At 40.0% G+C, this 24,170-nt stretch overlaps 1 protein-coding gene across 1 annotated transcript in view; it reads right to left on the bottom strand.

Annotated features, from left to right (window-relative positions):
• ZFAND3 (zinc finger AN1-type containing 3) overlaps positions 1 to 24,170 on the bottom strand; it is a 204,096-nt gene that overhangs the window by 32,524 nt on the left and 147,402 nt on the right. The window contains exon 3 of the mRNA XM_024765879.1: positions 22,149 to 22,214. Coding sequence (XP_024621647.1) covers positions 22,149 to 22,214 — 66 coding nt within the window. The remainder of the gene's footprint in view (positions 1 to 22,148; positions 22,215 to 24,170) is intronic.

Below are 24,170 nucleotides of genomic sequence, written 5' to 3'. Positions count from 1 at the left end.
TTTTGGTGGTACACACTGACACCAAAAAAAAAAAAGCAATTATGAATTCATCAAAGGATCAAGTAAGAGAAGCTAATGGGCTGTGGGGAGAACAGCTCTCCATTAAATAAAATCATCTTAAATGAAATCACGGCATCAGAGCCCAACAATTCTAAAGGAAGGGGTTTCTCTCAATTTTTCTTTCTTTCTCATCTGTCTGCCTTTTATTTCTTTTTCTTGCCTATTGTTAGCTAGGCTTTCTAGTATGATACTGAATAGGAGAGTTGAGAGAGGACATTTTTGCCTTGTTCTCAACCCCAAGAGGAAAGTATTCAGTCTTCACCCAACTTTTTATTTTGAAAAATTTCAAAAATATAGAAAAGTTCAAAGAATAGTACAATTAATACCTGTGTACACTCCAGTCAGATTCAGCAAGTGTTAACGAACTATCTGTCACACTGCTTTATCTCTCCCACCCCAACACCAAACCATCTGAAAATAAGTTGCAAACATCAAAATATTTCATATATATACATTTAACAATAAGGGCATTTCCTTACATGACTAAAATATCATACCTAAGAAAATTAAGAATAATGCTCCAATGTCATCTAACATTCAGTCCATATCCAAATTATCTCCATTGTTTTCAATGTTTACCTTCATAGTTTCAAAGGCATGTCCAATCAAGTTGCATGTGTTACATTTGGACCTTATGTCTAAATCTCTTTTTAATCTAGAATAGCATATACTCTCAAATCGTATATTCGTTCATTCATTCAAATGACATGGACTTCTGGATAGTCCTGGTTAGTTTTCCTGTGGAATATACCACCATCCGGGATTGACTGATTCTTTCTCCCTCTCTTTTCTATTTATCTCTCTATTTTTAATGGCATCATTTACTTGTAAGGAAGGAGATTTTTTAACTGTACACCTCCTCTGTTTCATATTCAAGACCAGCAATTAAACTTCCAGCAAGCCCCTGACAAACCCACATGATTGGAGGGCTGGCACAAGTAAGGGCAGGTGAAGAAGGGCAAGCACTGTGTAATCAGCTCAGTTTCCCATACCACCTTGGCAGTGGGGGAAGGAATGTTCTTCCTCTAACTTCCTCCACTGCACACCTGCCGTACAGGACATCAGGATATAGTTCATCTGTGCCTTGGCAAGGAAAGGATACTTAGGTGAACGTTAGGAGAGGAGCTAGCCGTCAGTGTTTTAGCCCATGATTTCTTAAAGTCTAATGGCACTGCCTGTGACTGAAGTTGGTCCCAGAAGGCCACAAGTCACTTCTCTAAATATCTCCTTTCCAATAGCTTCCTGGCCTTTTTCTATTTTTTTTTTTTTGCGGTGCGCAGGCCTCTCACTGTTGTGGCCTCTCCCGTTGCGGAGCACAGCCTCCAGACACGCAGGCTCAGCGGCCGTGGCTCATAGGCCCAGCCGCTCCGCGGCATGTGGGGTCTTCCCGGACCGGGGCACGAACCCGTGTCCCCTGCATCAGCAGGCGGACTCTCAACCACTGCGCCACCAGGGAAGCCCTTCCTGGCCTTTTTCTGATTGCCCTTCCCCTCCTGATGGACTCTACACTGCTGCTAACTGTTCCTATAAGATATCCCTTTCACTGCTGATCACTCAACTCTCTAAACCTAAGGAAATTTTTCATCAGAATAAAAAACATAAAGCAAAAGCCCAGGAAAGTTCACTTGCAATAATAATCACAATCTCATTAAGTAAAATAAGATTCTCAGTTTATTTGATCTAATTTATGTACGTCTCCAGATTAATGACCACTCTGTTCAGGGCCCAGACAACAGTCAATATTTTATTAATTATTTATCAAGGGCCTACTGTGTCCCAGGTACTGGGCTTTAAACTAGCAAATCAGAACTACATATGGCAATGATCTCTCCTCTCAAAGAGGCCACATTCCAGGAAAGATATAAACAAATAAACCTACAGCATATTAATATATGAAGAGACTATGAACATAAAATGTGGAAGTGATAAATTCTGTTAAGGGGGTGATTAAGAAGCAGAAGAGGGAAAGGTCGAAAAGGTACCTCTTGGGGCTTCCCTGGTGGCACAGTGGTTAAGAATCCACCTGGGGGCTTCCCTGGTGGCGCAGCGGTTGAGAGTCCGCCTGCTGATGCAGGAGACACGGGTTCGTGTCCCGGTCCAGGAAGATCCCACATCCCGTGGAGCGGCTGGGCCCGTGAACCATGGCCGCTGAGCCTGTGCTCCGCAACAGGAGAGGCCACAACAGTGAGAGGTAAAAAAAGAATCCACCTGCCAATGCAGGGGACACGGGTTCAAGCCCTGGTCCGGGAAGATCCCACACGCCACGGAGCAACTAAGCCTGTGCGCCACAACTACTGAGCCTGCCCTCTAGAGCCTGTGAGCCACAACTACTGAAGCCCACGCACCTAGAGCCCGTGCTCCACAACAAGAGAAGCCACCACGATGAGAAGCCCGTGCACTGCAACGCAAAGTAGTCCCCGCTCACCGCAACTAGAGAAAGCCCACACGCAGCAATGAAGACCCAACGCAGCCAAAAATAAAATAAAAAAAAATTTTTTAAAGGTACCTCTTGAACTTAAGAACTATACTGTATACATATAAACAGGTGATTTTTAGCTCACATCTGTCATCCTCGCATTGTTTTCTGTTAGCCCTGCTTTTCAAAATACCATTTTGTATAAAAGTTGTTGCTCATCTACCTTCTACCTCATCTCTTTACCAACAATCATATCAATTAGTAGACCCTTTCAGTCTGGGGAGCAAAGCTACATGGAGAACACCTGATTGATGGGTTTTTCAGGGAAACAAAGCTGTTTTGTATCTTTCTCCTCTCTGACACCAACTGGTTCAATTTGCAGGGGGCGTGTGGGGGGGTGGGGTGTTCATGAACACCTCACTAAAATGTCAATGGCCAGGTTAGTTCTCCTTCCATCACGTTTATTAATCTTACTACTGGTCTGTCGGTCTGATCAGACACATATGTGACATTAACTGCCAATTTTTCTCTATCAGGAATCTTTCAAGCCCATTTTCCTCTTACTATTAAATGATTTACTCTGAGATAATTATAGGTTCAAATGTAGCTATAAGAAATAATACAGAGAAATCCCATGTACCCTTCACTCAGTTTTCCCCAATGGTAACATCTTTCAAAAGTCTAGTACAATATCACAACCAGGATGCTAATGTTGATACAGTTAAGCTACAGAACATTTCCATCGCCACAAGGATCCTTCATGTTGCCCTTTTACAGCCATGCCTACTTCCCTCTCCCCCTCCCCCACCTTGCTCCCTGGCAAACACTAATCTGTCCTCAATTTCTAAAATTTTGTCATTTCAAGAATGTCATTTATATAGTCATACATGGACTTATAGATGAAATCATATGGTATGTAATCTTTTGTCCAAGCTTGTTTTTAAGGTCACTTATCACAATAGGTAGATATGCCACAAGAGATTCCTTAAGTTACGCTTCAGTAATAATTACAATAATAACCACTAACACAAAGCACTTATCCTGTACCAGCACTTTTTTTTGGCGGGGGGGTAGGCGGGCCTCTCACTGTTGTGGCCTCTCCTGTTGCGGAGCACAGGCTCCTGTCTCTAATTGTTATTACACTTCAAGACTCTACTTCTGCTCTTCCATGAGGGTACCTTACTGTGAAGATGAATTTCTGCTAGTTTGTATGTATCCAAAGACCCCACTGCCTCTGGGTTGAGGGTGAGGGCAGATACTGGGCCAAGTGTGAGGATGAAAAAGCAGCACCCCTCTCACTTATGATCTCCTTATCCAAACATGGTAGTGCAATTTCTCTAAACTACATCTCTGTTGAATAACCCTATTTGTCCTCTGCTCTTAGAATATGATTTATAAGACTCCTCATACCATTTTCTTCCTATCCCTGTTAACTCTCTGAATATCTCTGGATTGTAGTCACAGTATTTTACTTATATGAAGTCAGCTTTATTTTTTTCTCTCATGTTATTTTTAAATATCTGTCCACAGATGTTTCTTTATTGATTATTTGTAGGATGATAACTTTTCCCCCAGTAGCAAAGGAAAAGGTCTCTTTAAAAAGGCACAGGTGAGGGTGATTACCCCATAAACCACGCCTGGGTTCATCTGAAAAACTGTGGCCACCATCCCTGTTTGTTAAGTGCCATTCCTACTGCACTGTTTACTTAAAAGGTATCACCAGGAGCTAAATTCTACAGAGGGGTGGCTGGTCAGCAGAATGTGTCAGACTAGCAATACAGTAGTCATCCTTTGTAGCTGGTACTGGCCTGGCACCACCTCCTTGTTTTAGCTTCTCCATTAGTAAGACCTGTCCTGCCTGCCCAACTAAACCATATTACTTTCCCCATAGATTTTTCAGTTACTCATTGTAACTGAAAAATTACCCTCAATAGATAATCTTTCCTTTTTATAACCTGTTTGGGTATTTTACAGTTCAACAACATTACAATTCATTGATTTTTAAAAATATTACATTTATAGCATCAGTAGCGTACAGAATAAGGTAGTATCACTACTGAGGTGAGACAAACAAAGAGGGAGCAAGATGAAGAAACCCAAGAGAAATATGTACTTCTCAAAGGCCACATGCCTTCGTGTTCGGTGACCACAAAACACGCTCTATGACCACAAGGATTCCAAGACTCTCAGTGCTAAGACTGGTCTTGAACTTCTGTTCTACTACCTTTTCCAGTATTTCCAGAAAACTAATAAGATCAGCCACGCTTTACTTTCATTTACCCAAAAAAAGGGAAATTTGAGAGAATCCATGAAGTACCTATATAACCAGACTTATTTTCATATAACTGGGTCTAAGGCAGGCAATACTATTTTCATTTAGTTTCTTAGAACACTCATTCATTTAGACGTCACACTGACTAAAAAGTATGTAATAAGTCTACTTTGTAGTTACATGAAACCTAGATTTTTCAAAGTATGCCTTACAAAACTGTACAACTGTTTTGAGCAGCTGGGCAGTACTTGTGACTATAGTCACTTCTTCCTACTGGTGACATATTTAAAGAAGCCAGGAGGAAGGAACAGGCCAGAAGTCTTCAAATAATGTGGTACCCTCATATCTTGGTCTCCAAAGCCAATGACTTGCCCAAGGGTTAATCTGATTTGACCCTGGGCCTTTTTGCCAGGACGACTGAAAAATAGGTGTCCTTTATGGAAAACAAGAGTATGCGGGTAGGGTGAGGACATGGGTAAAGAAGAATGAGACATTAGTTCAATTTTTCTGACTTTTTGTTAAAAACATACAGACAAAAAGTCAAATATTCCCACACAAATCATCTCACCCCTATGAAGCTTATAACTGTTTTGTCTGCCTAACTTATAAATGCAAGCCTCTAGGGGCAGGAACAGAATCAGCCACGTTTAGTACTCCACTGGTACTCAACGACAAAATAATAATAATAATGAAAAAGAATATCTCTGTAACAGAGGACAAGTTCCTAATGATGGTAATCTTGCAATGAGAGATTGTCATCCTGTGGGCTGTGCTCCAGATTTAATGTAAGGGGGGGGGGGGGGGAAATGTGTGAACATTTATATTTTGCTATTTTTAAAAAAATCAGCTTGAATGCATAACTAAGTAGATGCTAAAATAGCTGATTTGTTTTTAAACTATTTTTGTTTCTAATTTAGCATCAACTTAATTCAGTTCCTCTCTCTACCTATCACTTAAGTTTCTTCCACCCAAGATTCAGTCTTTTGACTCATTACTCCCAGGGTAAATCCTTAAGCTTATAAATAAACACATCTGTGCCTCATTTTAACTCTTTCTGATGTGAGGCTAAATGAACCTAAAGTTCGAACTTAACATGATGATGAAGAGTGCCCAGTGAAAGCCTTGTCCCGGCCCCTCCCACCGCCCCCAAATGAGTAGGCTTTCATTACTCAGGGGTGTATCAGTGTTGATGTAGATACTACCAAGTGTGCAGGGGGTTGAAGAAAGCTGCCTTAAGAAAATGGCTTATGAAGGAAAGAGAAATAACCCCATTTGTAAAATGAGCTGCTGGAAAATCAGAGGCGAGAAACTCTACATAAAATTATTATGAAGATTTATCTTTAGTCCATATTTGAAACATGAGAGGAACAAGCATGCAGCATTTCAACCTCAATTCAACCAACTTTGCTCAACACTCTTCACTTACAGAATTATGATTTATCAAGATGGCCACACTATGAACCATACTAAAAAAATCAACTATTATTTTATCAGTGTTAATTTCCCAACTTTGAAAACTGTACTGTAGCTATATGAGACAATACCTTGATTTTAAGAATTACACGCTGAAGTTTTAGTATAAAAAGGTAATTACTGAAGTGGTTAGGGCTGTGTATATAACACACACACACACACACACACACACACACGTGCGCACGCACGCGCGCATGCACGGAGGGGGGTGAATAGAGAGGAGAATAAAGAAAGCCAATGTGGTAAAATGTTAACATTTGGGGAATCTGGGTGGGCGAGTTCCTGAGAATTATCTTCTCGTAAAATTTCTGTAACTCCGAAACTGTTAAAAAAGCAACAACCACTATATCCCAGAGTAGCCATACTGTCTTTTCATAAGGCAGCTTTCTTCATACTTAGAGATGACTGGCTAGAGTGCCTGCTGAATTCCTTCCCAGAAATGTTGATACTGCTTAGGTCTGATGGGAAAGTGCATGACCAAACAATTGTAGCAGGTAATCAACAGTAAGGTCAAAGCTCGTGCTTCTCCAGGTTTGTAGTTAAGTCAACACTTATCTGTAAGTACACTTTAATGATTAGTCACAGACTTGTACCTGTCACTCTCTTAGTCTATACTTCCTCCAATTCCAATAAGGATCCATTTTAAATTGTATCAATTACCGCAACAGCTGTTCCAGGAAGGATGATGACCAAGACCTTAAGATGTGATTTTAATCTTTTAGAAATGGATTTATCAACAGGAAGCCAAAGAAAAGGTAGTTCTGAACCCTTGTCAGTTACAGGAACTATCAGTTAATGCCAAGCTGGAAAACAGACTGCTGCAGCTAACACTTCCCCTTCAAATCAGTACTACACAACCACCCGACAGCCGCCACCCCAGCACAACTTTCTTTTAAAAGCGACCCTGCATATTTGAACACATAATTCAAGCTGTAATGTAATAACATCTTTGGAGAAGAGTTCTTCAACTTTCTCTAGAAACAAAGAAGCAGTGCCCAAAATACTTTTTTTTGCAAGTAAAGTCTGGCCCACATTCAAGGTAAAAATCTTAAAGATTGTCTCCTGTATTCTTTCTTTATCCCTTGCTAAAGTAACAGAAAAGTAATCTGAGTTAAATGCCCTGTTTTCTTGCTTATATATGTATACATTTTTAATAAGGTTTGAAAGGGTGGATGGATGTGGGAAATGCATAGCATGTAACTAATTCCTCCATCCATTAAGCTAATAGAGATGTGGTTTATTTAAAATTCTGAGTTGTGGTTCTGCTATTTGGGAATGGCTTTCTGAAACTCTGTGGGTGGATACTGGTAATGAAACAGAGAATTCAGAACGGCAGGGCGCACAGGGCCAAATAAGCTTTTATAGCAGAGTGTGTGTATGCACTAAAAATAATTGTACATATGTAGTGGGAGGCTGGTTAACTGAGCCCACAGAGGCACTTGGCTGTTCAGATAACTAATCACAATATGAAGTCCCCCATGACAGGAATGTTTCCAAGGTTAAACTGCCTGATTTTTAATCATAAAGAAGTAAATTTATTGGCTAAAGTTCTCTCATGTTGTTAAGATGCAACAGCCAGTCTTTTATTTTTTTTTTTGCAGTACGCGGGCTTGTCACTGTTGTGGCCTCTCCCGTTGCGGAGCACAGGCTCCGGACGCACAGGCTCAGTGGCCATGGCTCACGGGCCCAGCCGCTCCGCGGCACGTGGGATCCTCCCGGACCGGGGCACGAACCTGAGCGTCCCCTGCATCGGCAGGTGGACTCTCAACCACTGCACCACCAGGGAAGCCCACAGCCAGTCTTTTTATCAAGATTTTAACTACAAGAAAACTATCAGCCCTCTGCGGCTCCTAAATTGTGATTTGCCTCAGAAAGAAGGAGTTTTCAATTACACGTATAAAAACTTAAAGAAGAGCTCAGAAAATAAGAGTATTTATTGGTTTTTTTTGGAAAGTAAGGTTGTGAAATTTCTGTAAGAACTACTTTATACCAATACATACAGTAAAATTTTACTTTTAAAACAAGGCCTAGAAACAAAACAGAACAAAAAAGAAGTTTGATTTACCCGTTCTGATGCCCAGTTTTCTTAAGAAGGGGTTTTCTGGGCTTTCTGTCATTACCACCCTCATCTGTTCAAACAGGGCTGCTAACTGCCCCTGACTCCACTATCCTTCACTTCTTCCTTTCCAGGTCTGCACTCTCCAATCTGCTTGGCCTCGGGCCCTCATTACCAGTTTCTGATTCCACCTCTTTTTCCAACCAGGTCATGTGGGTTATGTGAGTTCTTTCTCACTTTCCTCCACACTCCCTTAAACTCCTCTTTACCTTCCTTTCATTCAGACCATCAGGTACATTCTGTCCACGTCTCGATTACCTACTGAGCATTTATCAGGCACTACGTACTTTAAATAGATTATTTCATTTCCCTCAACAACTCAATAGCTGGGTCTGTTATTTTACAGAAGAGAAAATCAATGCTCATAGAGAGGTACAATTATTCTTCCAGTTATATGGTTGGTAAAAGGGGGCACTGGAATGTGAACCCAGGTGGTCTGCCTCTAGAGGCCCCCATTCTCAACCATGAACATGTATATCTCCCTTCCCTTCAGGATTAGCAGCTTTACCTTGGGTACAATCCTATCCCCTAGATTTCCAAAGAACCACATACTACTGAGGCTACCCTTTCCTTCTGTCTTCCACCGATGATTAAATCAGGAAGCACAATCCTAACTCAGTCCCAGATAACTTTTAGTCCAAGAGGATTAAACACATTTTCCTCTGATCCCAACCCCCAGACCCAACTGAAATAAAAGCACAAAAACAACGAGAATGAACCCACTGCAATAAATATAATTGTGTGTTTAACATAATCAGCAAGAGATTTTAAATCTCTAGACGGTGGTAGCAACGGGAGTGGGTTAAGGCTGAAACTTGGTGACTGCAGAGGTGGTAGCTGCTGCGTACAAAGGAAAAGTCTTAAGAGAAGCAGAATGAGAAGCAGGGCAGAAAGCAGGAGATGCACTGAAAAGACTTTTGTTTCTTTCTTTCTTTTTTGTAAAACAACTATACTGGTTTTGGCAGCAGGCCATATTTACCTGGCAGAAATCTAGACAGCTCCTGTCTAGAGAAACTGAATGACCTGCCTAGGCAAAGCCATTTCTATGGTTCCTCACAGTCCAGTCTTCCTCCTCCATCAGGTTCTTAACTTCCTCACAACGACCCTGCCAGTTAACACCTCGTCCCCACTCCATTCCACACAGAGCCCCAGTAAAAATTCCCATTCAAGAAAGAGGCATGGTAGAAACCCTGCCCACCCATCTAGCCCTTTTCTCTTAAAAGTCAACAGAGGGATTTCCCTGGTGGCACAGTGGTTGAGAATCCGCCTGCCAATGCAGGGGACACAGGTTCCAGCCCTGGTCCAGGAAGATCCCACATGCTGCGGACCAACTAAGCCTGTGCGCCACAACTACTGAGCTTGCGCTCTAGAGCCCGTGAGCCACAACTACTGAAGCCCACATGCCTAGAGCCCGTGCTCCCAACAAGAGAAGCCACCGCACCACAATGAAGAGTAGCCCCCACTCACCACAACTAGAGAAAGCCCGCGCACAGCAACAAAGACCCAACGCAGCCAAAAATAAGTGTGTGTATATATATATATATATATATACACACACACACACACATATATAAAGTCAACAGAAAACCAAGTTTCACCAGGCAAATGAGGAGAACCTGAAGCATGAAGTAAAAGACAAAGATAAATAGGAAAATTGGCCTCAAAGCAATCACAGAGAACTCAGCAAACAGAAGAGCACAGGTCTAACCACTAATTAATACAGTCAGAAGATATTACTATATGGGAATTCCCTGGCAGTCCAGTGGTTAAGACTCTGTGCTTCCACCACAGGGGGCTCAGGTTCAATCCCTGGTTGGGGAACTAAGATCCCACATGCCACATGGTGCAGCGCAGCCACAACAGACAGAGAGACAGAGAGATAGAGAGAGAGACAAACAGCGCTTAAAAAAAGAAGATATTACTATATGATAGTAATTCTTATTATATCCATAAGCAAGAATAGGATACTATGAAAAAAACCTTCAGAGAACCAGAGCAAGCGCATTGAAAGCTTGATTGTTGAAATGCAATCAAAAGAAAAGCTGAGATAAAGTCAACAGAATCACCCAGAACACAGAGAGGAGATGGAGACTATAAGAAAGGAGGTTAAGATCACCAATGTAGCAGGTCCAACATCTATATTATGAGTCCCAGAAGAGAAGAGAACCATTGGGTTGGGGAATATCAAAGACAGTCTGCAGCTCCATGAAGGAGTACGTCAGTCTTCAGATCTTAGGGCCTAGCAAGTATCCAGCATCTTGAATGGGGAAAAAAAAACATGACCAGCAGATACTTACTACAAATTTTAGAACACCAAGAATAAAAACATGATCCTAACAGTTCTCGAGGTGGAAAAACCCTAGCTATACTACTTAGCATCAGTGTCATCTGACTTCTCAGCAATAACATGAAATGTTAGAAGACAACGGAGCAATGATTTTCATCCAAGAATCTATACTTAATCAAACTTTCCATCAAGCTGGGGACAGAAGAGACATTTTCAGATATGCAAGAATCCCAACACTCTTTCTCTTAGGAACTCACTTCGGCATTGTATTTCAAAAAATGAGGGAATAAAAGAGAGAACAGTAAGTAAAGGGAAATTCTGAGGTGACAAAATAGGCTTATAAAACATCTAGTCTAGATTGAGGCAGAAAGATGGTGGGCTCCAGGAGGGAGGTCTTGAGTGAAAGATATAAATACAGGTTAGAAAAAAAGAAAGGCAAGTATAAGTTTCAAGAAAAAAAAAAACTGTATTAAAAAAATTACGATCCAAATATAAAGCAAACTAAAATGTGGCATGATTTTTGAGCAACTGATGGAATATGACAACAACAAAACCTGATTTGGCTTTGACATAACAACATTCTCCTTACAGGCCCAGGAACTGTGACATTAGACCCACAGAAAAAGCAATCTACTCCTATCATATAACTTGGCCTCCTGGCAGGGAACATTTACAGTCATAATAATATAAATGTCATTTATTGGCTTTCAATTTAAAAAAACAACCTATGGACATAACAAGGAAGATTTGCTTGTGGCTATAGGCCAAAAATAAATAGTTAACAACTCTGACAATATAAACAGTATAAGTGTAGCTGACAGGAGGTATGATAAAGTAGTACCTCTTATCACAGGTACTAATATCCTCGTTAAGAGATGGTGCTGAAAATTGATGGATTAAGAAAGAAAAGGATGAAAACAAATAACATACATTTCAAATGCTGGGATGAGGAACTGTGTGAGCTAAATCTTCGTGTTTCAAACCAGTTGACATCTCAAAAAGCACGAATATAAGCATTTTTTCTTTCTTCCACAGTTAGTAAAAAGGTAACGTAAAGAGTGAAACTACTAAAACAGAAACTGTCAAGAGAGAGATGCTGTTCAGTTTTGTGGGGTGGGACCATCTCTACACTATCTTTCTCTTATAAACTATTCTGGGTTATGATGTGCTACCATGTGTTACTTTTGTAAAAATGAAAACATATAATTAAAAAAAGAAATGAGTACCACTTATTCTCTCTTCATGCTTTTCTTCTGGGTTAAATATAGTAGCCAGAGAAAGTCTCACTTTGGCCCAATATAAATTTAAACTATTTAATGACAGTTTGGATTAGCTACTATTTAGAAATCCTATTTTCCTCCCTCAGTCCACAGTAGTTCTCTCAGTTCTCTGCTGCTGATAGCTGTATGATCTATTTATTCAGAAAATGATGACCTTCAAGGATGAACTCCGTAGTGCATCTTGTCTCAGCTAACTGTCTATATATTAAAAGAGAAAACCTATTTATCTATATCTGTATCTCTTCACTTATACTCTAGGAGGAAACTAATGCTTCTGGGTTTCTGCCTCTAAAGAATCTTGCTTGTGTACCTTTTCTATTCCTCCTCTAATATTTTCCACTTCTTTCCCTTCTTTTTGTACTTTCCCTTTGTATCTTAACAAGGGTAAAATATTTCCCTATCTTAACCACCTCTGCATCAAGAAATGCCTGATCCTGATTCTCCCTCCAACCACCACTATTTATTGGTTTTTAATGGCCCAACTAACTCCTTAACTGAATGACTTGTCTGCTGCCTTTATTTCCTTGTTATCAAATGCCTCTTTAATGACCTCCCATCAGGCTTTGGTTTCCCACCATATGACTATGACACTAACTTCTTTCAGGTTTTCCAATGATCTTCTGCTACCCATAGACAACAGCTTTCCTTAGTCCTCATATTTCTTGGCCCCTCTTCTCATAAATCTTTCATGATGCTGTATGAAGTTTTCTCCCTTCTTTAGCTTCCTTAACTGACAGGCTCCTCTTCTCTTTCCCAGCCCCCTAAGTACAACCCTTAGCCCCTTGTTCTTCTGCACACCTTTCATCACTGCTTCAATATCGATGATTCCCAAACTAGGTCTATATTTTTAACTTTCTACAGGACAATCTACAACAATGTACAATCTAGCTCATCAAAAACTGAAAATACAGGGCTTCCCTGGTGGCGCAGTGGTTGGGAGTCCGCCTGCCGATGCAGGGGACGCGGGTTCGTGCCACTTGCCCCCCAAAAAAAAAAAAAAAAAAAAAACTGAAAATACATTCAACGAGTTTTTCTTCCCATTCTCTCCCTGCCATCAGTCACATCTTTCTTCCCTCAGTTCCCCAAGTTTATAAACTTTGCATGCTTTCTTCAGCCAACTCTAATCAGTCATCAAATCCTGTTATTATTATTTTAAAACATTTTTCTCAGTTATTTTTATTCCTCCATTCCACTGGCCACTACCACAGAGCACTCTGAATGAACTGGTTCTTTGGTAAGTCAAATATTAATTTGCACAAGGAAAATAACCTATCCATATAACCCAGTGGCCAGACATTTTACACAATGAAGGACTCCTGTCACATTAATTCTTGGTTTATCTGGTTTGTAACATTGAGATTATAATCTATCACGCTTTTTAAAAATAATTTAAGGCATCAAAGAACTCCATAGAAAAATGACAATTTCTCTAACAGCAGGAGGTCTCCTGGTAGATTAGTTTTGAAGGTACTGCATAAAGAGGTGTATTCACTTAAAGGCACAAGTGACAAACAGCAACCCCAGAATGCTCATAAACTCCGGGGATCAAACTGGTAAACCCTTTTAAAAGCATTCCTCTGCGGCTCTGCAAAGATTTCTCCTATCACAAAGGTCTAATCACTGTGATTTAGTGAAGATGAGTGATCAAAGTTCAACAGAGCTGTACCTCAATTTTCCCAAGTATTAGGTGCTTATCTGCTACTCAAAAGCACTGCCAGGTTGTTTATCTGCAGTTTTCTGTTCACTGGAAAACATAATCCCCACTGCTGGACTTTCCCTCCACATTCCAGTAGCCCTCTATCACTTTAGGTTAGTCTAACACTAACCCTAACTCTAACTCTAACCCTAACCCTTGTACTAAGGCACTAAATTCTAAGCATTTCACCAAGAAGATAATTCTTTAAAAGAAAAAAAAAAAACACATTTGTATATTTTCTCTTAATAATTAGCATAATTTATCCTCCCTGTCCTTCCTGCATTGGCAGGCGGACTCTCAACCACTGCGCCACCAGGGAAGCCCCCCCCATCCTCACTTTTAAAAATAAACATTAGTTACATTTCTTGCTCTCTAAAGCTGGAATTAGTTGTATTTATGTTTCTGTACTTATTCTGTCTCTTTATGGTATAAGCTCCCAGGAGCAAGATGCATGTTTATCACTTCTTTTGCATGTTCCTACCGAATCTACTACAGGACTTTGTCACAGTCGTCTTTTAATAAAGTACTAGACTGGCTGACTAACTACAGTGTCTCCAGTTGTCCTATATTCCATGTAAGCAACCACTTCTCAAGGTGTGATCTATAACCACAACAGCAGGCAATACAATAAGATCACGGCTTTAATTGGCCATGATTATGAAATATTTCTGAAACTCTTCTCAACAGGGGTGCCTTAGAAGCAGACACAGGTATGAGGAATAAATGCCAGCCCACCTGCTGGCAGGAGAGGCAATGGGATGCCTCTGCAGATAGATGAGCAAGCAGGAAAATGGATAGCACAACTTGTCTTGGAAGCAAGCAGCACGATGAGGCAGTAAAAACCCATCAGCATATATCATCCTATCACAGCCTAGTGTCATTCCCAGCCTCTATTAGCCCTCACTGCATCAGCGCAAGTCCCAGACACTTTATCCTGTTTATAATTGCTGATGAGCAGTAATAAGGGCTCCATGCCTCAGCTCCGTCCGTTCCACTTCAGCACACACCTATTAGGTAATAACTTTTATTTACAGCCTTGCCTGATGTGCTGTTCTATTAGTACAGCCAGGAACTGAGGAGGGCAGAAAAAAAGTCTCCTTAATGGGCAGTATCATTGTGAGGCTCGGATGATTTATAATGCAGCTCTGTGGTTGTTCTATCCCACTCCTGGTTAAGACTGCTTCAGGAAAGCCACATTTCTAACACGCTGCCCTCCAGCAGGCACACAAGTGCTATGGAGCAGAACCTGAAAGGCACCCCCCAAAAAGTCCAAAAGTTTCAAAGGAGGAGAGGGATATTAAATTCCCTTGATATCCTTTTTAAATAGTGTTGACTCAGGCATTTTGCCCCAGTGGAGCAATAGAACAACTAATTAATGGAAGTTCAGGGCTTTTCTCCTTGGTAAGAGTGCAAGCTGTGATAAAATAAATGACCATAAAGGCAAAAAAACAGTTGTAACTGCATTCAAGGATCCAAGCAACCTGAATTTGCACAAAGCACGTGGACCACAAGCAGCTCAACACCAAAGCCTAGGACGGACAGACGGACGGACACGGACACACACACACACACACACACACACACACACACAATAGCAACAAAGCTCATCACACTTCCTTTTCCTCTTTATACTGGAGTGCATTTTTATCCTTCAAGTGCAAAAATTCCCCTTGACAAGACTGGCAACCTGGCTTGATATTCACTTGTATCAACCTTTTCTCAGAGGGGGAGCCACTGCTTTTCACAAGTTAAAACTCAACCAAGGCCTCTGAAACAAGCCTCTGACTTAAAGTTCAGCAAACTTACACATACAAGTCTAGCTGGCCTGTAACACAAACACAGGAATTGGTGGCAATGGGGCCTAACTCTCATTTAGGGGTACAAATGAAAAACAGTAAGCTTTCCTTAAACTTTTCTGAAATCTATACATCGTGTGAGGTGCTTTTAAACTTACCTGATATTATTTACATATTGAGTATCAAATCATCTTATTATAATGAGCCTTGCTACCTCATTCTATTCTTTAATATATGCAACAAATCAAGCACATTAAACTTTTTACCAAAAACACCCCATAAGAAAAAGCATTTAGCAGATTATCTCCCTTCCCAGTTATCCACTCAATGGACAAAAACCACTGTCAGTAAACAATCACTGTGGCATACCATGATAACCTGTGGCTTTTTTCCTATGTTAAACATAACAAGATGACACCTTCTAGCTTAGAGAAATTTTTGCAGTCTTGCCTAATATTTGGTATTCGTCCCCCACCCCAGGATTCAAGATGATGAGTGCACAAGGTAAAACATTTTTTTTAATACTTTTCCCCTTGCCGTGACAGTTTTAGTATGTTGACCTTTCTTCAATGGTTACATTAAATACTAATAAAAATGACCACCTAGAGAGGTGGGATAGGGAAGGTGGGAGGAGATGCAAGAGGGAGGAGATATGGAGATATATGTATAGCTGATTCACTTTGTTATAAAGCAGAAACTAACACACCATTGTAAAGCAATTATACTCCAATAAAGATGTTTTTAAAAATGCTAATAAAAAAGTGAAAGGTTTGTATCTTCCCTAATATTCTCCTGATGGGAACTTGCATATTACATAAGTAGGTCAAATTTCTAATTTTCTATCTCAAATGCTGATATTGCAGACCTGAGGGAAAAGCTATACCTGAAGGACCAGAAAAAAAAGAATGAAAAAAGAACTGAATTACATAGTTGAACTCACACCCAAAGCCACCTTCCTTCCTTTAAAGCTTCACAGAGTCCTTCTGAGAAGAGTTACCTACAGTGTATGATATTGACCAATACAGTCTATAGTCACTGACTTAACTATCTGGGATTAAATGCACTGTTTCCATGAATACTGAATCCACCAGGAGATAAAACACACAACTGTAGGTATTTCTAAGATTTATAGGGCCACCTCTGATTTAACACTACCACCCTTTAGCTTCTGGATCAATTTAAAAGATCTTATATAAACCTCTTGGCAACATATCGACAATGAGACATTTCCCTTTAACTGGCATCTGAACACTGATGTGGAAAGTGTTTAGCACATCAATCTTCTCTGAACTCCCAGGTGAAAAGGAGTTTCTACTCTTGTCTTTGTAAGAACAAACAATAATATCATGAGTTGGCGGCCTGAGAGAAGTGAGTCAAGAAAAGGTTTTGGGGGAAAAAAAGGAAACAATGAACAATAACAGGCTATCTAGTTCATGTCACGGTTTATCACACTGAAATAGGTGACCCAAAAGGATATACATGTGCTTTAGCAAAGAAAAGAAGAAAGAGGAGAGGGGAGGGGAGGAGAGATCAGGCAAGGGATATACAGTTAAAATGAATTAGCATGCTTCTTATAGAGTGGAAAGACAATACTTTCTGGGAAAACCTGCCTTGATGTTTAATGGGACAGTTTCTAGTCCCACGTGCTTTCATCTTAGGCAATACTACAGCTCCCTTATGGCCCCACAAATGGTTATTTTACTTGCTATTCTACTAATTATAATCACATTTTTAACATACACACAGCATTTTAAAACCATCATTTTTCAAGTCAATCAGAGAGAATATTATTTACTCAACATATTTGCTGGAAGAAGAGTAAAAGTGAATATAAGATATAGTGGAGCAAAAGTCTGTTGACAGGACCACCTAGTCTGTAAACCTGTCTGTAACTTTTTTCTTATTTTAACTTCAGAAATGAAAGGACTATAAAATGAAAAAACAAACAATAAAGGCATATAAGAGTGGTGAACTAGGGAAGGAGCAAATTCCTTTTTTTCATGTGCTAAAATGTCAACCTTGATAAATTCAACCTAGGGCCTAGAGCTAAGAACTGGAAGGAGAAGGGTTCTTCGGTCGGTCACTGTTAAGGATTCTACTGGAGGGAGACTAAATTTTCCAAGGAAATTTAAGACAAGGAAGGCATGGTTCTATCTGCCTATTACAGCTTAAATTTTAAGGTTCATCAATGGCAAGCTCCAACAAATAAAATACAAAATAACATTTCTTTTGCTGTAACTCTACAAATTAAGTCTTACCAAAAAAAAAAAGATTACATAACATGTCTTTAAATAAGAAATCCTAAGAAAAGGCAACAAACCTCTTCCCCACAAGACACTTTAAACATAAAAATATGACCTCATGGGGCTTCCCTGGTGGCGCAGCGGTTGAGAGTCCGCCTGCCGATGCAGGGGACGCGGGTTCGTGCCCCGGTCTGGGAAGATCCCACATGCCGTGGAGCGGCTGGGCCCGTGAGCCCTGGCTGCTGAGGCTGCACGTCTAGAGCCTGTGCTCCACGACGGGAGAGGCCACAACAGTGAGAGGCCCACGTACCGCAAAAAAAAAAAAAAAAAAAATATGACCTCATGAAGGTATTCACCTAAGTATCCAAATACATTCCCAAAAAAGTTGACTAAAGGAGATGACTGCAGCTCAGATTACAAGTTTTGTTTAAGGTATAACTTGATAGTTAGAAAAGATGAAGGACAAAAGGGAATCTTCTGGTAGCTTGTTGCCAAGAAAGCGAGCTCTTTCCTTCACAATATACGTGTTCTTGGCAGGAATGTTGTGAGAATTAACAAGGGAACATGTGCAAAACATTCTGAGCTCTTTGAAGAAATGTAAGCCTTCTCTAGTAATCTGGAGGTGTGATATACTTTAACTCTCACATTCTAACCAAAAGCAACCTGGGACTTGGCAGTCTTTGCTGACTGTAGATATCCCAGAGCGCTACAAAGCCACACACACCTGCACTTAATTTTTCTCTCTTAAATACCAAAATGATCAAGGTGCCATTCTTTTTTTCCATCTAAAGATCACCAAGTTTAACTGTTAATGCTATGTGACTAAAAGCCAGCATCTAAAGAAAAGCCTTTCCCACCAAGCTCACAAACACGAACTGATCTTTCATTTGCCACTACTGCTGCCTTTTGCAATCTGCTTCTTAAGACTCACAGCTACCAAAGAACAATTTCTTAAAGGGTCCCCTCCCCTCTCTCACTTTTGATGGCTACAGACCCACCACTCTGCACTGCTGTCCACCTCTCTAAATTACAATACCCTCTGATCAAACAGTAGTCACCTGAAATACAAATAGAGACACTTATCAACCACTCAGGCTACATTCGTTCCTTGACTTATTAATAATGGATCTAATGCTAACCTTTAGATCTAATTTGCAAAGTACTAAAAAGAAAATGACCTGTGTACTGAAGAGATCACTAACTTTTTTTAAGTGCACACTCCCATCTAAGACACTTGGCCATGTACCTTTAATATGTATTTGTATGTGTATTTGCTGATTTTAAACTATACATATGGGCTAATACATAATTATGAAATTAATCTGCAAAACAGAAATTTTAAAGGGCTGAGATAAAGAGCTTTTATGATTTTCTCTCAGACTGTACCTTGTATGCCCTTCAGAGACCGGTGACTTAAAGAACTTTATTCTAGCCTAAGTATCCTTTTTCTAGCACACATGATTATTAAGCTGGAAGCTGCTTTAGGTCCAAACTTATATGGATAGATTGGCTGGGAGGAAGTCAGTAAGATCTAATTCAGAGGGCTTTACTCTATGGCTCCTAAAAAATGACACCACTGTAAAAAATTTTTTAACATCTTTATTGGAGTATAATTGCTTTACAATGGTGTGTTAAAGTAATTATTTACTATCAGCTGTGCCTGAAGCCCTGTGCTCTGGAAGACCTCTAGGAGAGCTACTATCACTGTGTCCCTTGAGGTAGAAGCACCAGAGCATGTGTTAGAGGCATGAGTCCTATTCTTGAATAATCTAGACACCAAGAATACAGAAACACTTCAGCAATGTAACACTAAAAAGTGTTGATTCATAAGAAAAATGTTCAGAATCCCCACGATGGGCAACCTGCTGATTTTAGGACAGAGAGAAAGATGGAGACAAAGACAGTCAGCTTATGGTTCTCAAATCAAACCATTTAATTTACCTCTGAAAATCAGGAAGCTCTGTCCTCTAGAGTCAGGGCCATTATTTCAGGCTAACTGGAGGAGCCTGAGGGGGCCACTGACCGGCTACTTGAGAAGAAGTACAGCAAGCTGAACCTGATGACCTTTAATGTCCACAGTGAGAAATCTCAACTTTCCTTCAGGCTTTCTAGGAGATGACCTGCACATTGCATTAATTTCCTTCCAAGCCAGAAACTCTCAATCTTTTTCTAGTTAAGAGGGATGTATTCACCTAAAGGAAGGCCTGGAAATGTGTGACTGAGAGCTCAATGTCCCACTTATCATTTCATGTAAGGAGACTTTACAACATTACCTTCAGTTCCTACTATAATACTGACATGCAACAAAGAATGTGATCAACATAAAGCCAATTAATGAAACTAGGCATGGCAATGCATTCTGGTACTTCTAATCTAACTCCTTTCTGCCTGAAATACTGATTGATGTGTTACCAACACTATCTAATGACTGGCCACTGTATACACATAATCTTTAATGGTAAGACAATATAATAGCAGCTACCATTACTGAAGATCTATTATGCAAGCTTTACATGTATCATTTCTTTTCTTACATCAAGCTATGAGATTTATCACCTCATTTTACAGATGAAGAACAAATTTTGAGATATTTACTTAAAATCACATTTTGTAAGGGGTTAGGCTAGGATCTGAAACAAGACCTGCTTCTAGAATTCTGTTTCAAAACCTATGTCACTACCTGCTATAATTCCAAATCTGTGTTTCTCTTTCTCTACATTTCATTCAGTGATAGGCTTTGTACTGTCTGGTTAGGAGCATAAATAATTATGATAAAATATGATACGATAAGCAGTAATATGATGTAGTGAAAAGCAGGTTTTAGGATCTGAAGGATCTGTGTTCAAGTCTTGACTCTATTACTTACTAGTAATATTACCCCAGGAAATATATTTAAATTTCTGAGTGCCTGTCTTGGTTAACTGTAAAAGAGGAATAACTACCTTGCAGAATTGTTCTGTAGATTAAATATGCATGTATGTAAAGTATGGTGCCTGGTAATGTAGTAAGCATGCAATAAATGGTATTAGTATTTTTAGATACACAAGATAGTATGGGAACAGAAAGGATGAAACAGATCTGCCTAGAAGATGAAGGACACAAGTACATGATATTCAGGAGGGGTTCCTACTAGTTTCAGTGTCTAAGCTGAGCACACAAGTCTCTTTCCTAAATCTCTCAGGACGACTAAATGCACTCGAGGCTCATGCCTTGATGATACCTGAACATGTCAGTAATGATAACCATAAACCCTGTTGTCCTGAGGGCAAAAACTGGAAGGAAAAAAGGAAGACCAAAGTAACCTGTGTGTGTGTGTGAAGCGCTGGACCTGTAATCAAAGGGCTCGAGTGTTTTTTTAGGCTTCTGGCTGGAGTGGGTAAGAAGATAGTTCTCGGACTTCCCTCTGGCTAAGCAGGACGGTCTGTCTCACGCCAGGGCACAGTTCTCTTCTGTCTCAATCAGGAACTACCCAGTGGAGCTTGGGTACTGAGCACAGGCGGGATGGGAGCATGTCAGGACTATCTCACACAGCCCTGCCTCAAAACCGGTCATTTGGAACAAAAGAGTAAAATTAAAGTTCCTCAGAGTTCAATGCCTGGATGTTACTCTGAAACTGTGCAAGGACAGGCCTGTTTGAGGTTAACATCAAAACTATGAGTATTTAAAGGGGTTGAGGTTTCAGTGTAAGTCCGTACACAGAAGTAGCTTGTGCTATTTCTGCTGGGGAGTTAAAAGGACTTTTTAAGTTATGAAAAATACTCTGTGACCTTTAGAAAAACAAAATAATTATTTTGACTCTTTCAAATATAATCCTTAAGATACTCTAAATAGCAGGCAGCATTACTTAAAAAGGCAAATATTGTCGAAAATAAATTAAGCTACAGAGTAAGGGAGCAATGGGCATTATGAGTGCTCTTTAGAGAGGTACAAGATTCATGGCTTCATGCTTAATACAAATGTCACAGATGCACTAAGGTTTTTTGGGGACTCCATGTATCTGAGAAGAATGATTTCAGCACACCCCATGGCTTTAGCACAAATGAAAGTAAATAATTTTCTAAAACTATTAGGACACTATACTAATCAGTTAACCTGATTATCTGTACTATAACTTCTTTTACCCTCCAGCCATCATTATTTAAGTAATGTTTCTTTAGTAAGTCCACGACTTATACAAATTAGCTACATGCTAGAAACTGGGCAATAATTTGCATTTTCTGTATGGTTTAGGTCTTAATAACATTCTTCAGACATGGGGAAGTAGGTAAATTTTGATGTCCACCTTCTTGGTTCTAGCTGCCAGCATTCACTCAGTGAATCTGACCTCCAAGAGCATCACTCCGACCTCTACTCACACCCCACTCCCAATACTAAGCACATAATACATCACTTCACAAATCATGGAAGAAATTAGAGCGTATTCTGGCAAGGACACCGCATTAAAACCAGTAGCTAATGCCTGTGAATAATTCAGGTAAGAATGAATCCAGATAAGAATGATGTACGTACCTGTACCACAGGATCTTTTGGTTGGTGTGATTAACGAGACATGAGCTGTATCTGTGCATGGCCCACCTGGAAACAGAAAGGCAGGTACATCAGTTAGGACATATCCTCCACATACCAAGAGCTCCTATATTGGATAAAGAGAAATCTAAAAAGGAATGGATCAACCTATAAATATGCATAAGGAGGGGTATTAGGAAAGATGAAGGTGGTGATGGTAGTGGTAGGTTAATTCTTAGTTCAGTAATTTAGTCTACAGGTCCATATTCTTTCTACATTATAACATGCTTTTCATAAAAAATAATCGAGTCTCACATAATGTTAAGACATTAAAGAAAAAAAATTTAACTAGAATTCTGATCTGGGTAAGAGTAAATTACCCATAAGTTTGGGGAAATGAGTTTTTCCACAGAGAAATAAGCAGGAATACTCCTTCTCAGGCTTATCTCAGTGGTCACCCTACCTTTGAATTTATTGCAAAACTGGACTTATTTAAAGTGGGGGGCGACTCCCTGAAGAAGAAACAGCTTGTCAGAAGAAATAAGGATCACTGTAATATTTAAAGACAGCACTGCTGACTAAGGAAGAATATCTAGTTTAATTATAAAAATATGATACCAAGAGAGCCTTCATGCAATCTTTGTGGGCCTAGGGATCTGACAGATAGGTGTAATTCAAGAATATGCAAGAGGGGCTTCCCTGGTGGCGCAGTGGTTGAGCGTCCGCCTGCCGATGCAGGGGACACGGGTTCGTGCCCTGGTCCGGGAAGATCCCACATGCCGCGGAGCGGCTGGGCCCGTGAGCCATGGCCGCTGAGCCTGCGCTCCGCAACAGGAGAGGCCACAACAGTGAGAGGCCCGCATACCGGAAAAAAAAAAGACACAGAGGAGAAATAGGAGGAAAACCAAGTAAGTGTGTTGTTAATGTCAAAGAGCACATAGCAAATACCTACTATGTGCCACCACAGGTTAGTCTCATGCTCTGGGGCTTATAATCTTGTTAGAAAGATAAAATTTGTTTACTTAAACAAAGAACAATACATGATAGCAAAAAAGAGCTGGATGCGAAATGATCAACTGCCAAAGAATATGGAACAAGTAATAAATGCTAAATGTAATCAGGAGGAAGGATTATTCATCACTGGCTAGCATCACGTGGAAATACTTCTCAAGAATTTGCAAATGAGGCAAGAATAAATTAAAAATTAGAAAGACCAAAAGAACAGGGCATTTCAATTGAAAAATTTTCTACAAACGTCACATCCACCAGAGAAAGCTTAACATACTAAAATTCCAGAGGAGGCCCAAATGGCGACATAAACATAAGTAACGTGGAGAGACAATGAGCTGCAAGAAAACCTAATACAGACCCCACATCCTCGAAACCCTCTGGGCACTGGCTCTGTAGCTCCATAAAATGTTATAGCTTCTGCTTCCACGTGTGATTTTTTTGTCTTTTGTTTTTTTGTTGTTAAATGAATCATTCTTATTTCTGGGAACATAAGTAGTTAAGTCCTGCAACTATTCTTTATTTAGTGAGTAATCCTGGGTAAGTGATCCTTAGTTTCTTTAACAAAAAAATGGGGATAGTTAAAATTGCCCATAAGCCACAGTGTTAATGAGATCATCTGTACAAAAAGACTTCATAAACTATAAAGCCTTATGTTATGTATCTTCACTTTCTCTCCCATGAGGTTTTATGCACCCAAGGGTCAAGACTCACTTTGCTCTTGGGTCATGACTGTATGGACAAAGGGCACTTAATAGTGTTCAGTAAGTGACCACCGCAAGCCACTTGATTGAATCAGTAGAGTAATGTACATTTTTTAAAAACCCTTTTTTACTGAGGTTTAACATAAAGAGAATGAAATACTAGAATGAAGTGCACAAATCTTAAGTATATACCTTGAAGGATTTTAACATACATATAATTGTGTAACAACCACCAGATAAAAATACTGGAACATTTCTGGAATCCAGAAAGTTCAAGGGTACATTTTTAAAAAGATTCCCAAATCCTGACTTT

The sequence above is a fragment of the Neophocaena asiaeorientalis genome, unplaced genomic scaffold, assembly GCF_003031525.2.
Source record: "Neophocaena asiaeorientalis asiaeorientalis breed wild unplaced genomic scaffold, Neophocaena_asiaeorientalis_V1.1 scaffold46, whole genome shotgun sequence".
NCBI lineage: Eukaryota > Metazoa > Chordata > Mammalia > Artiodactyla > Phocoenidae > Neophocaena > Neophocaena asiaeorientalis.
The sequence above is the reverse complement of the archived record's forward strand: the minus strand, read 5'-3'. Positions and strand labels throughout refer to the sequence as shown.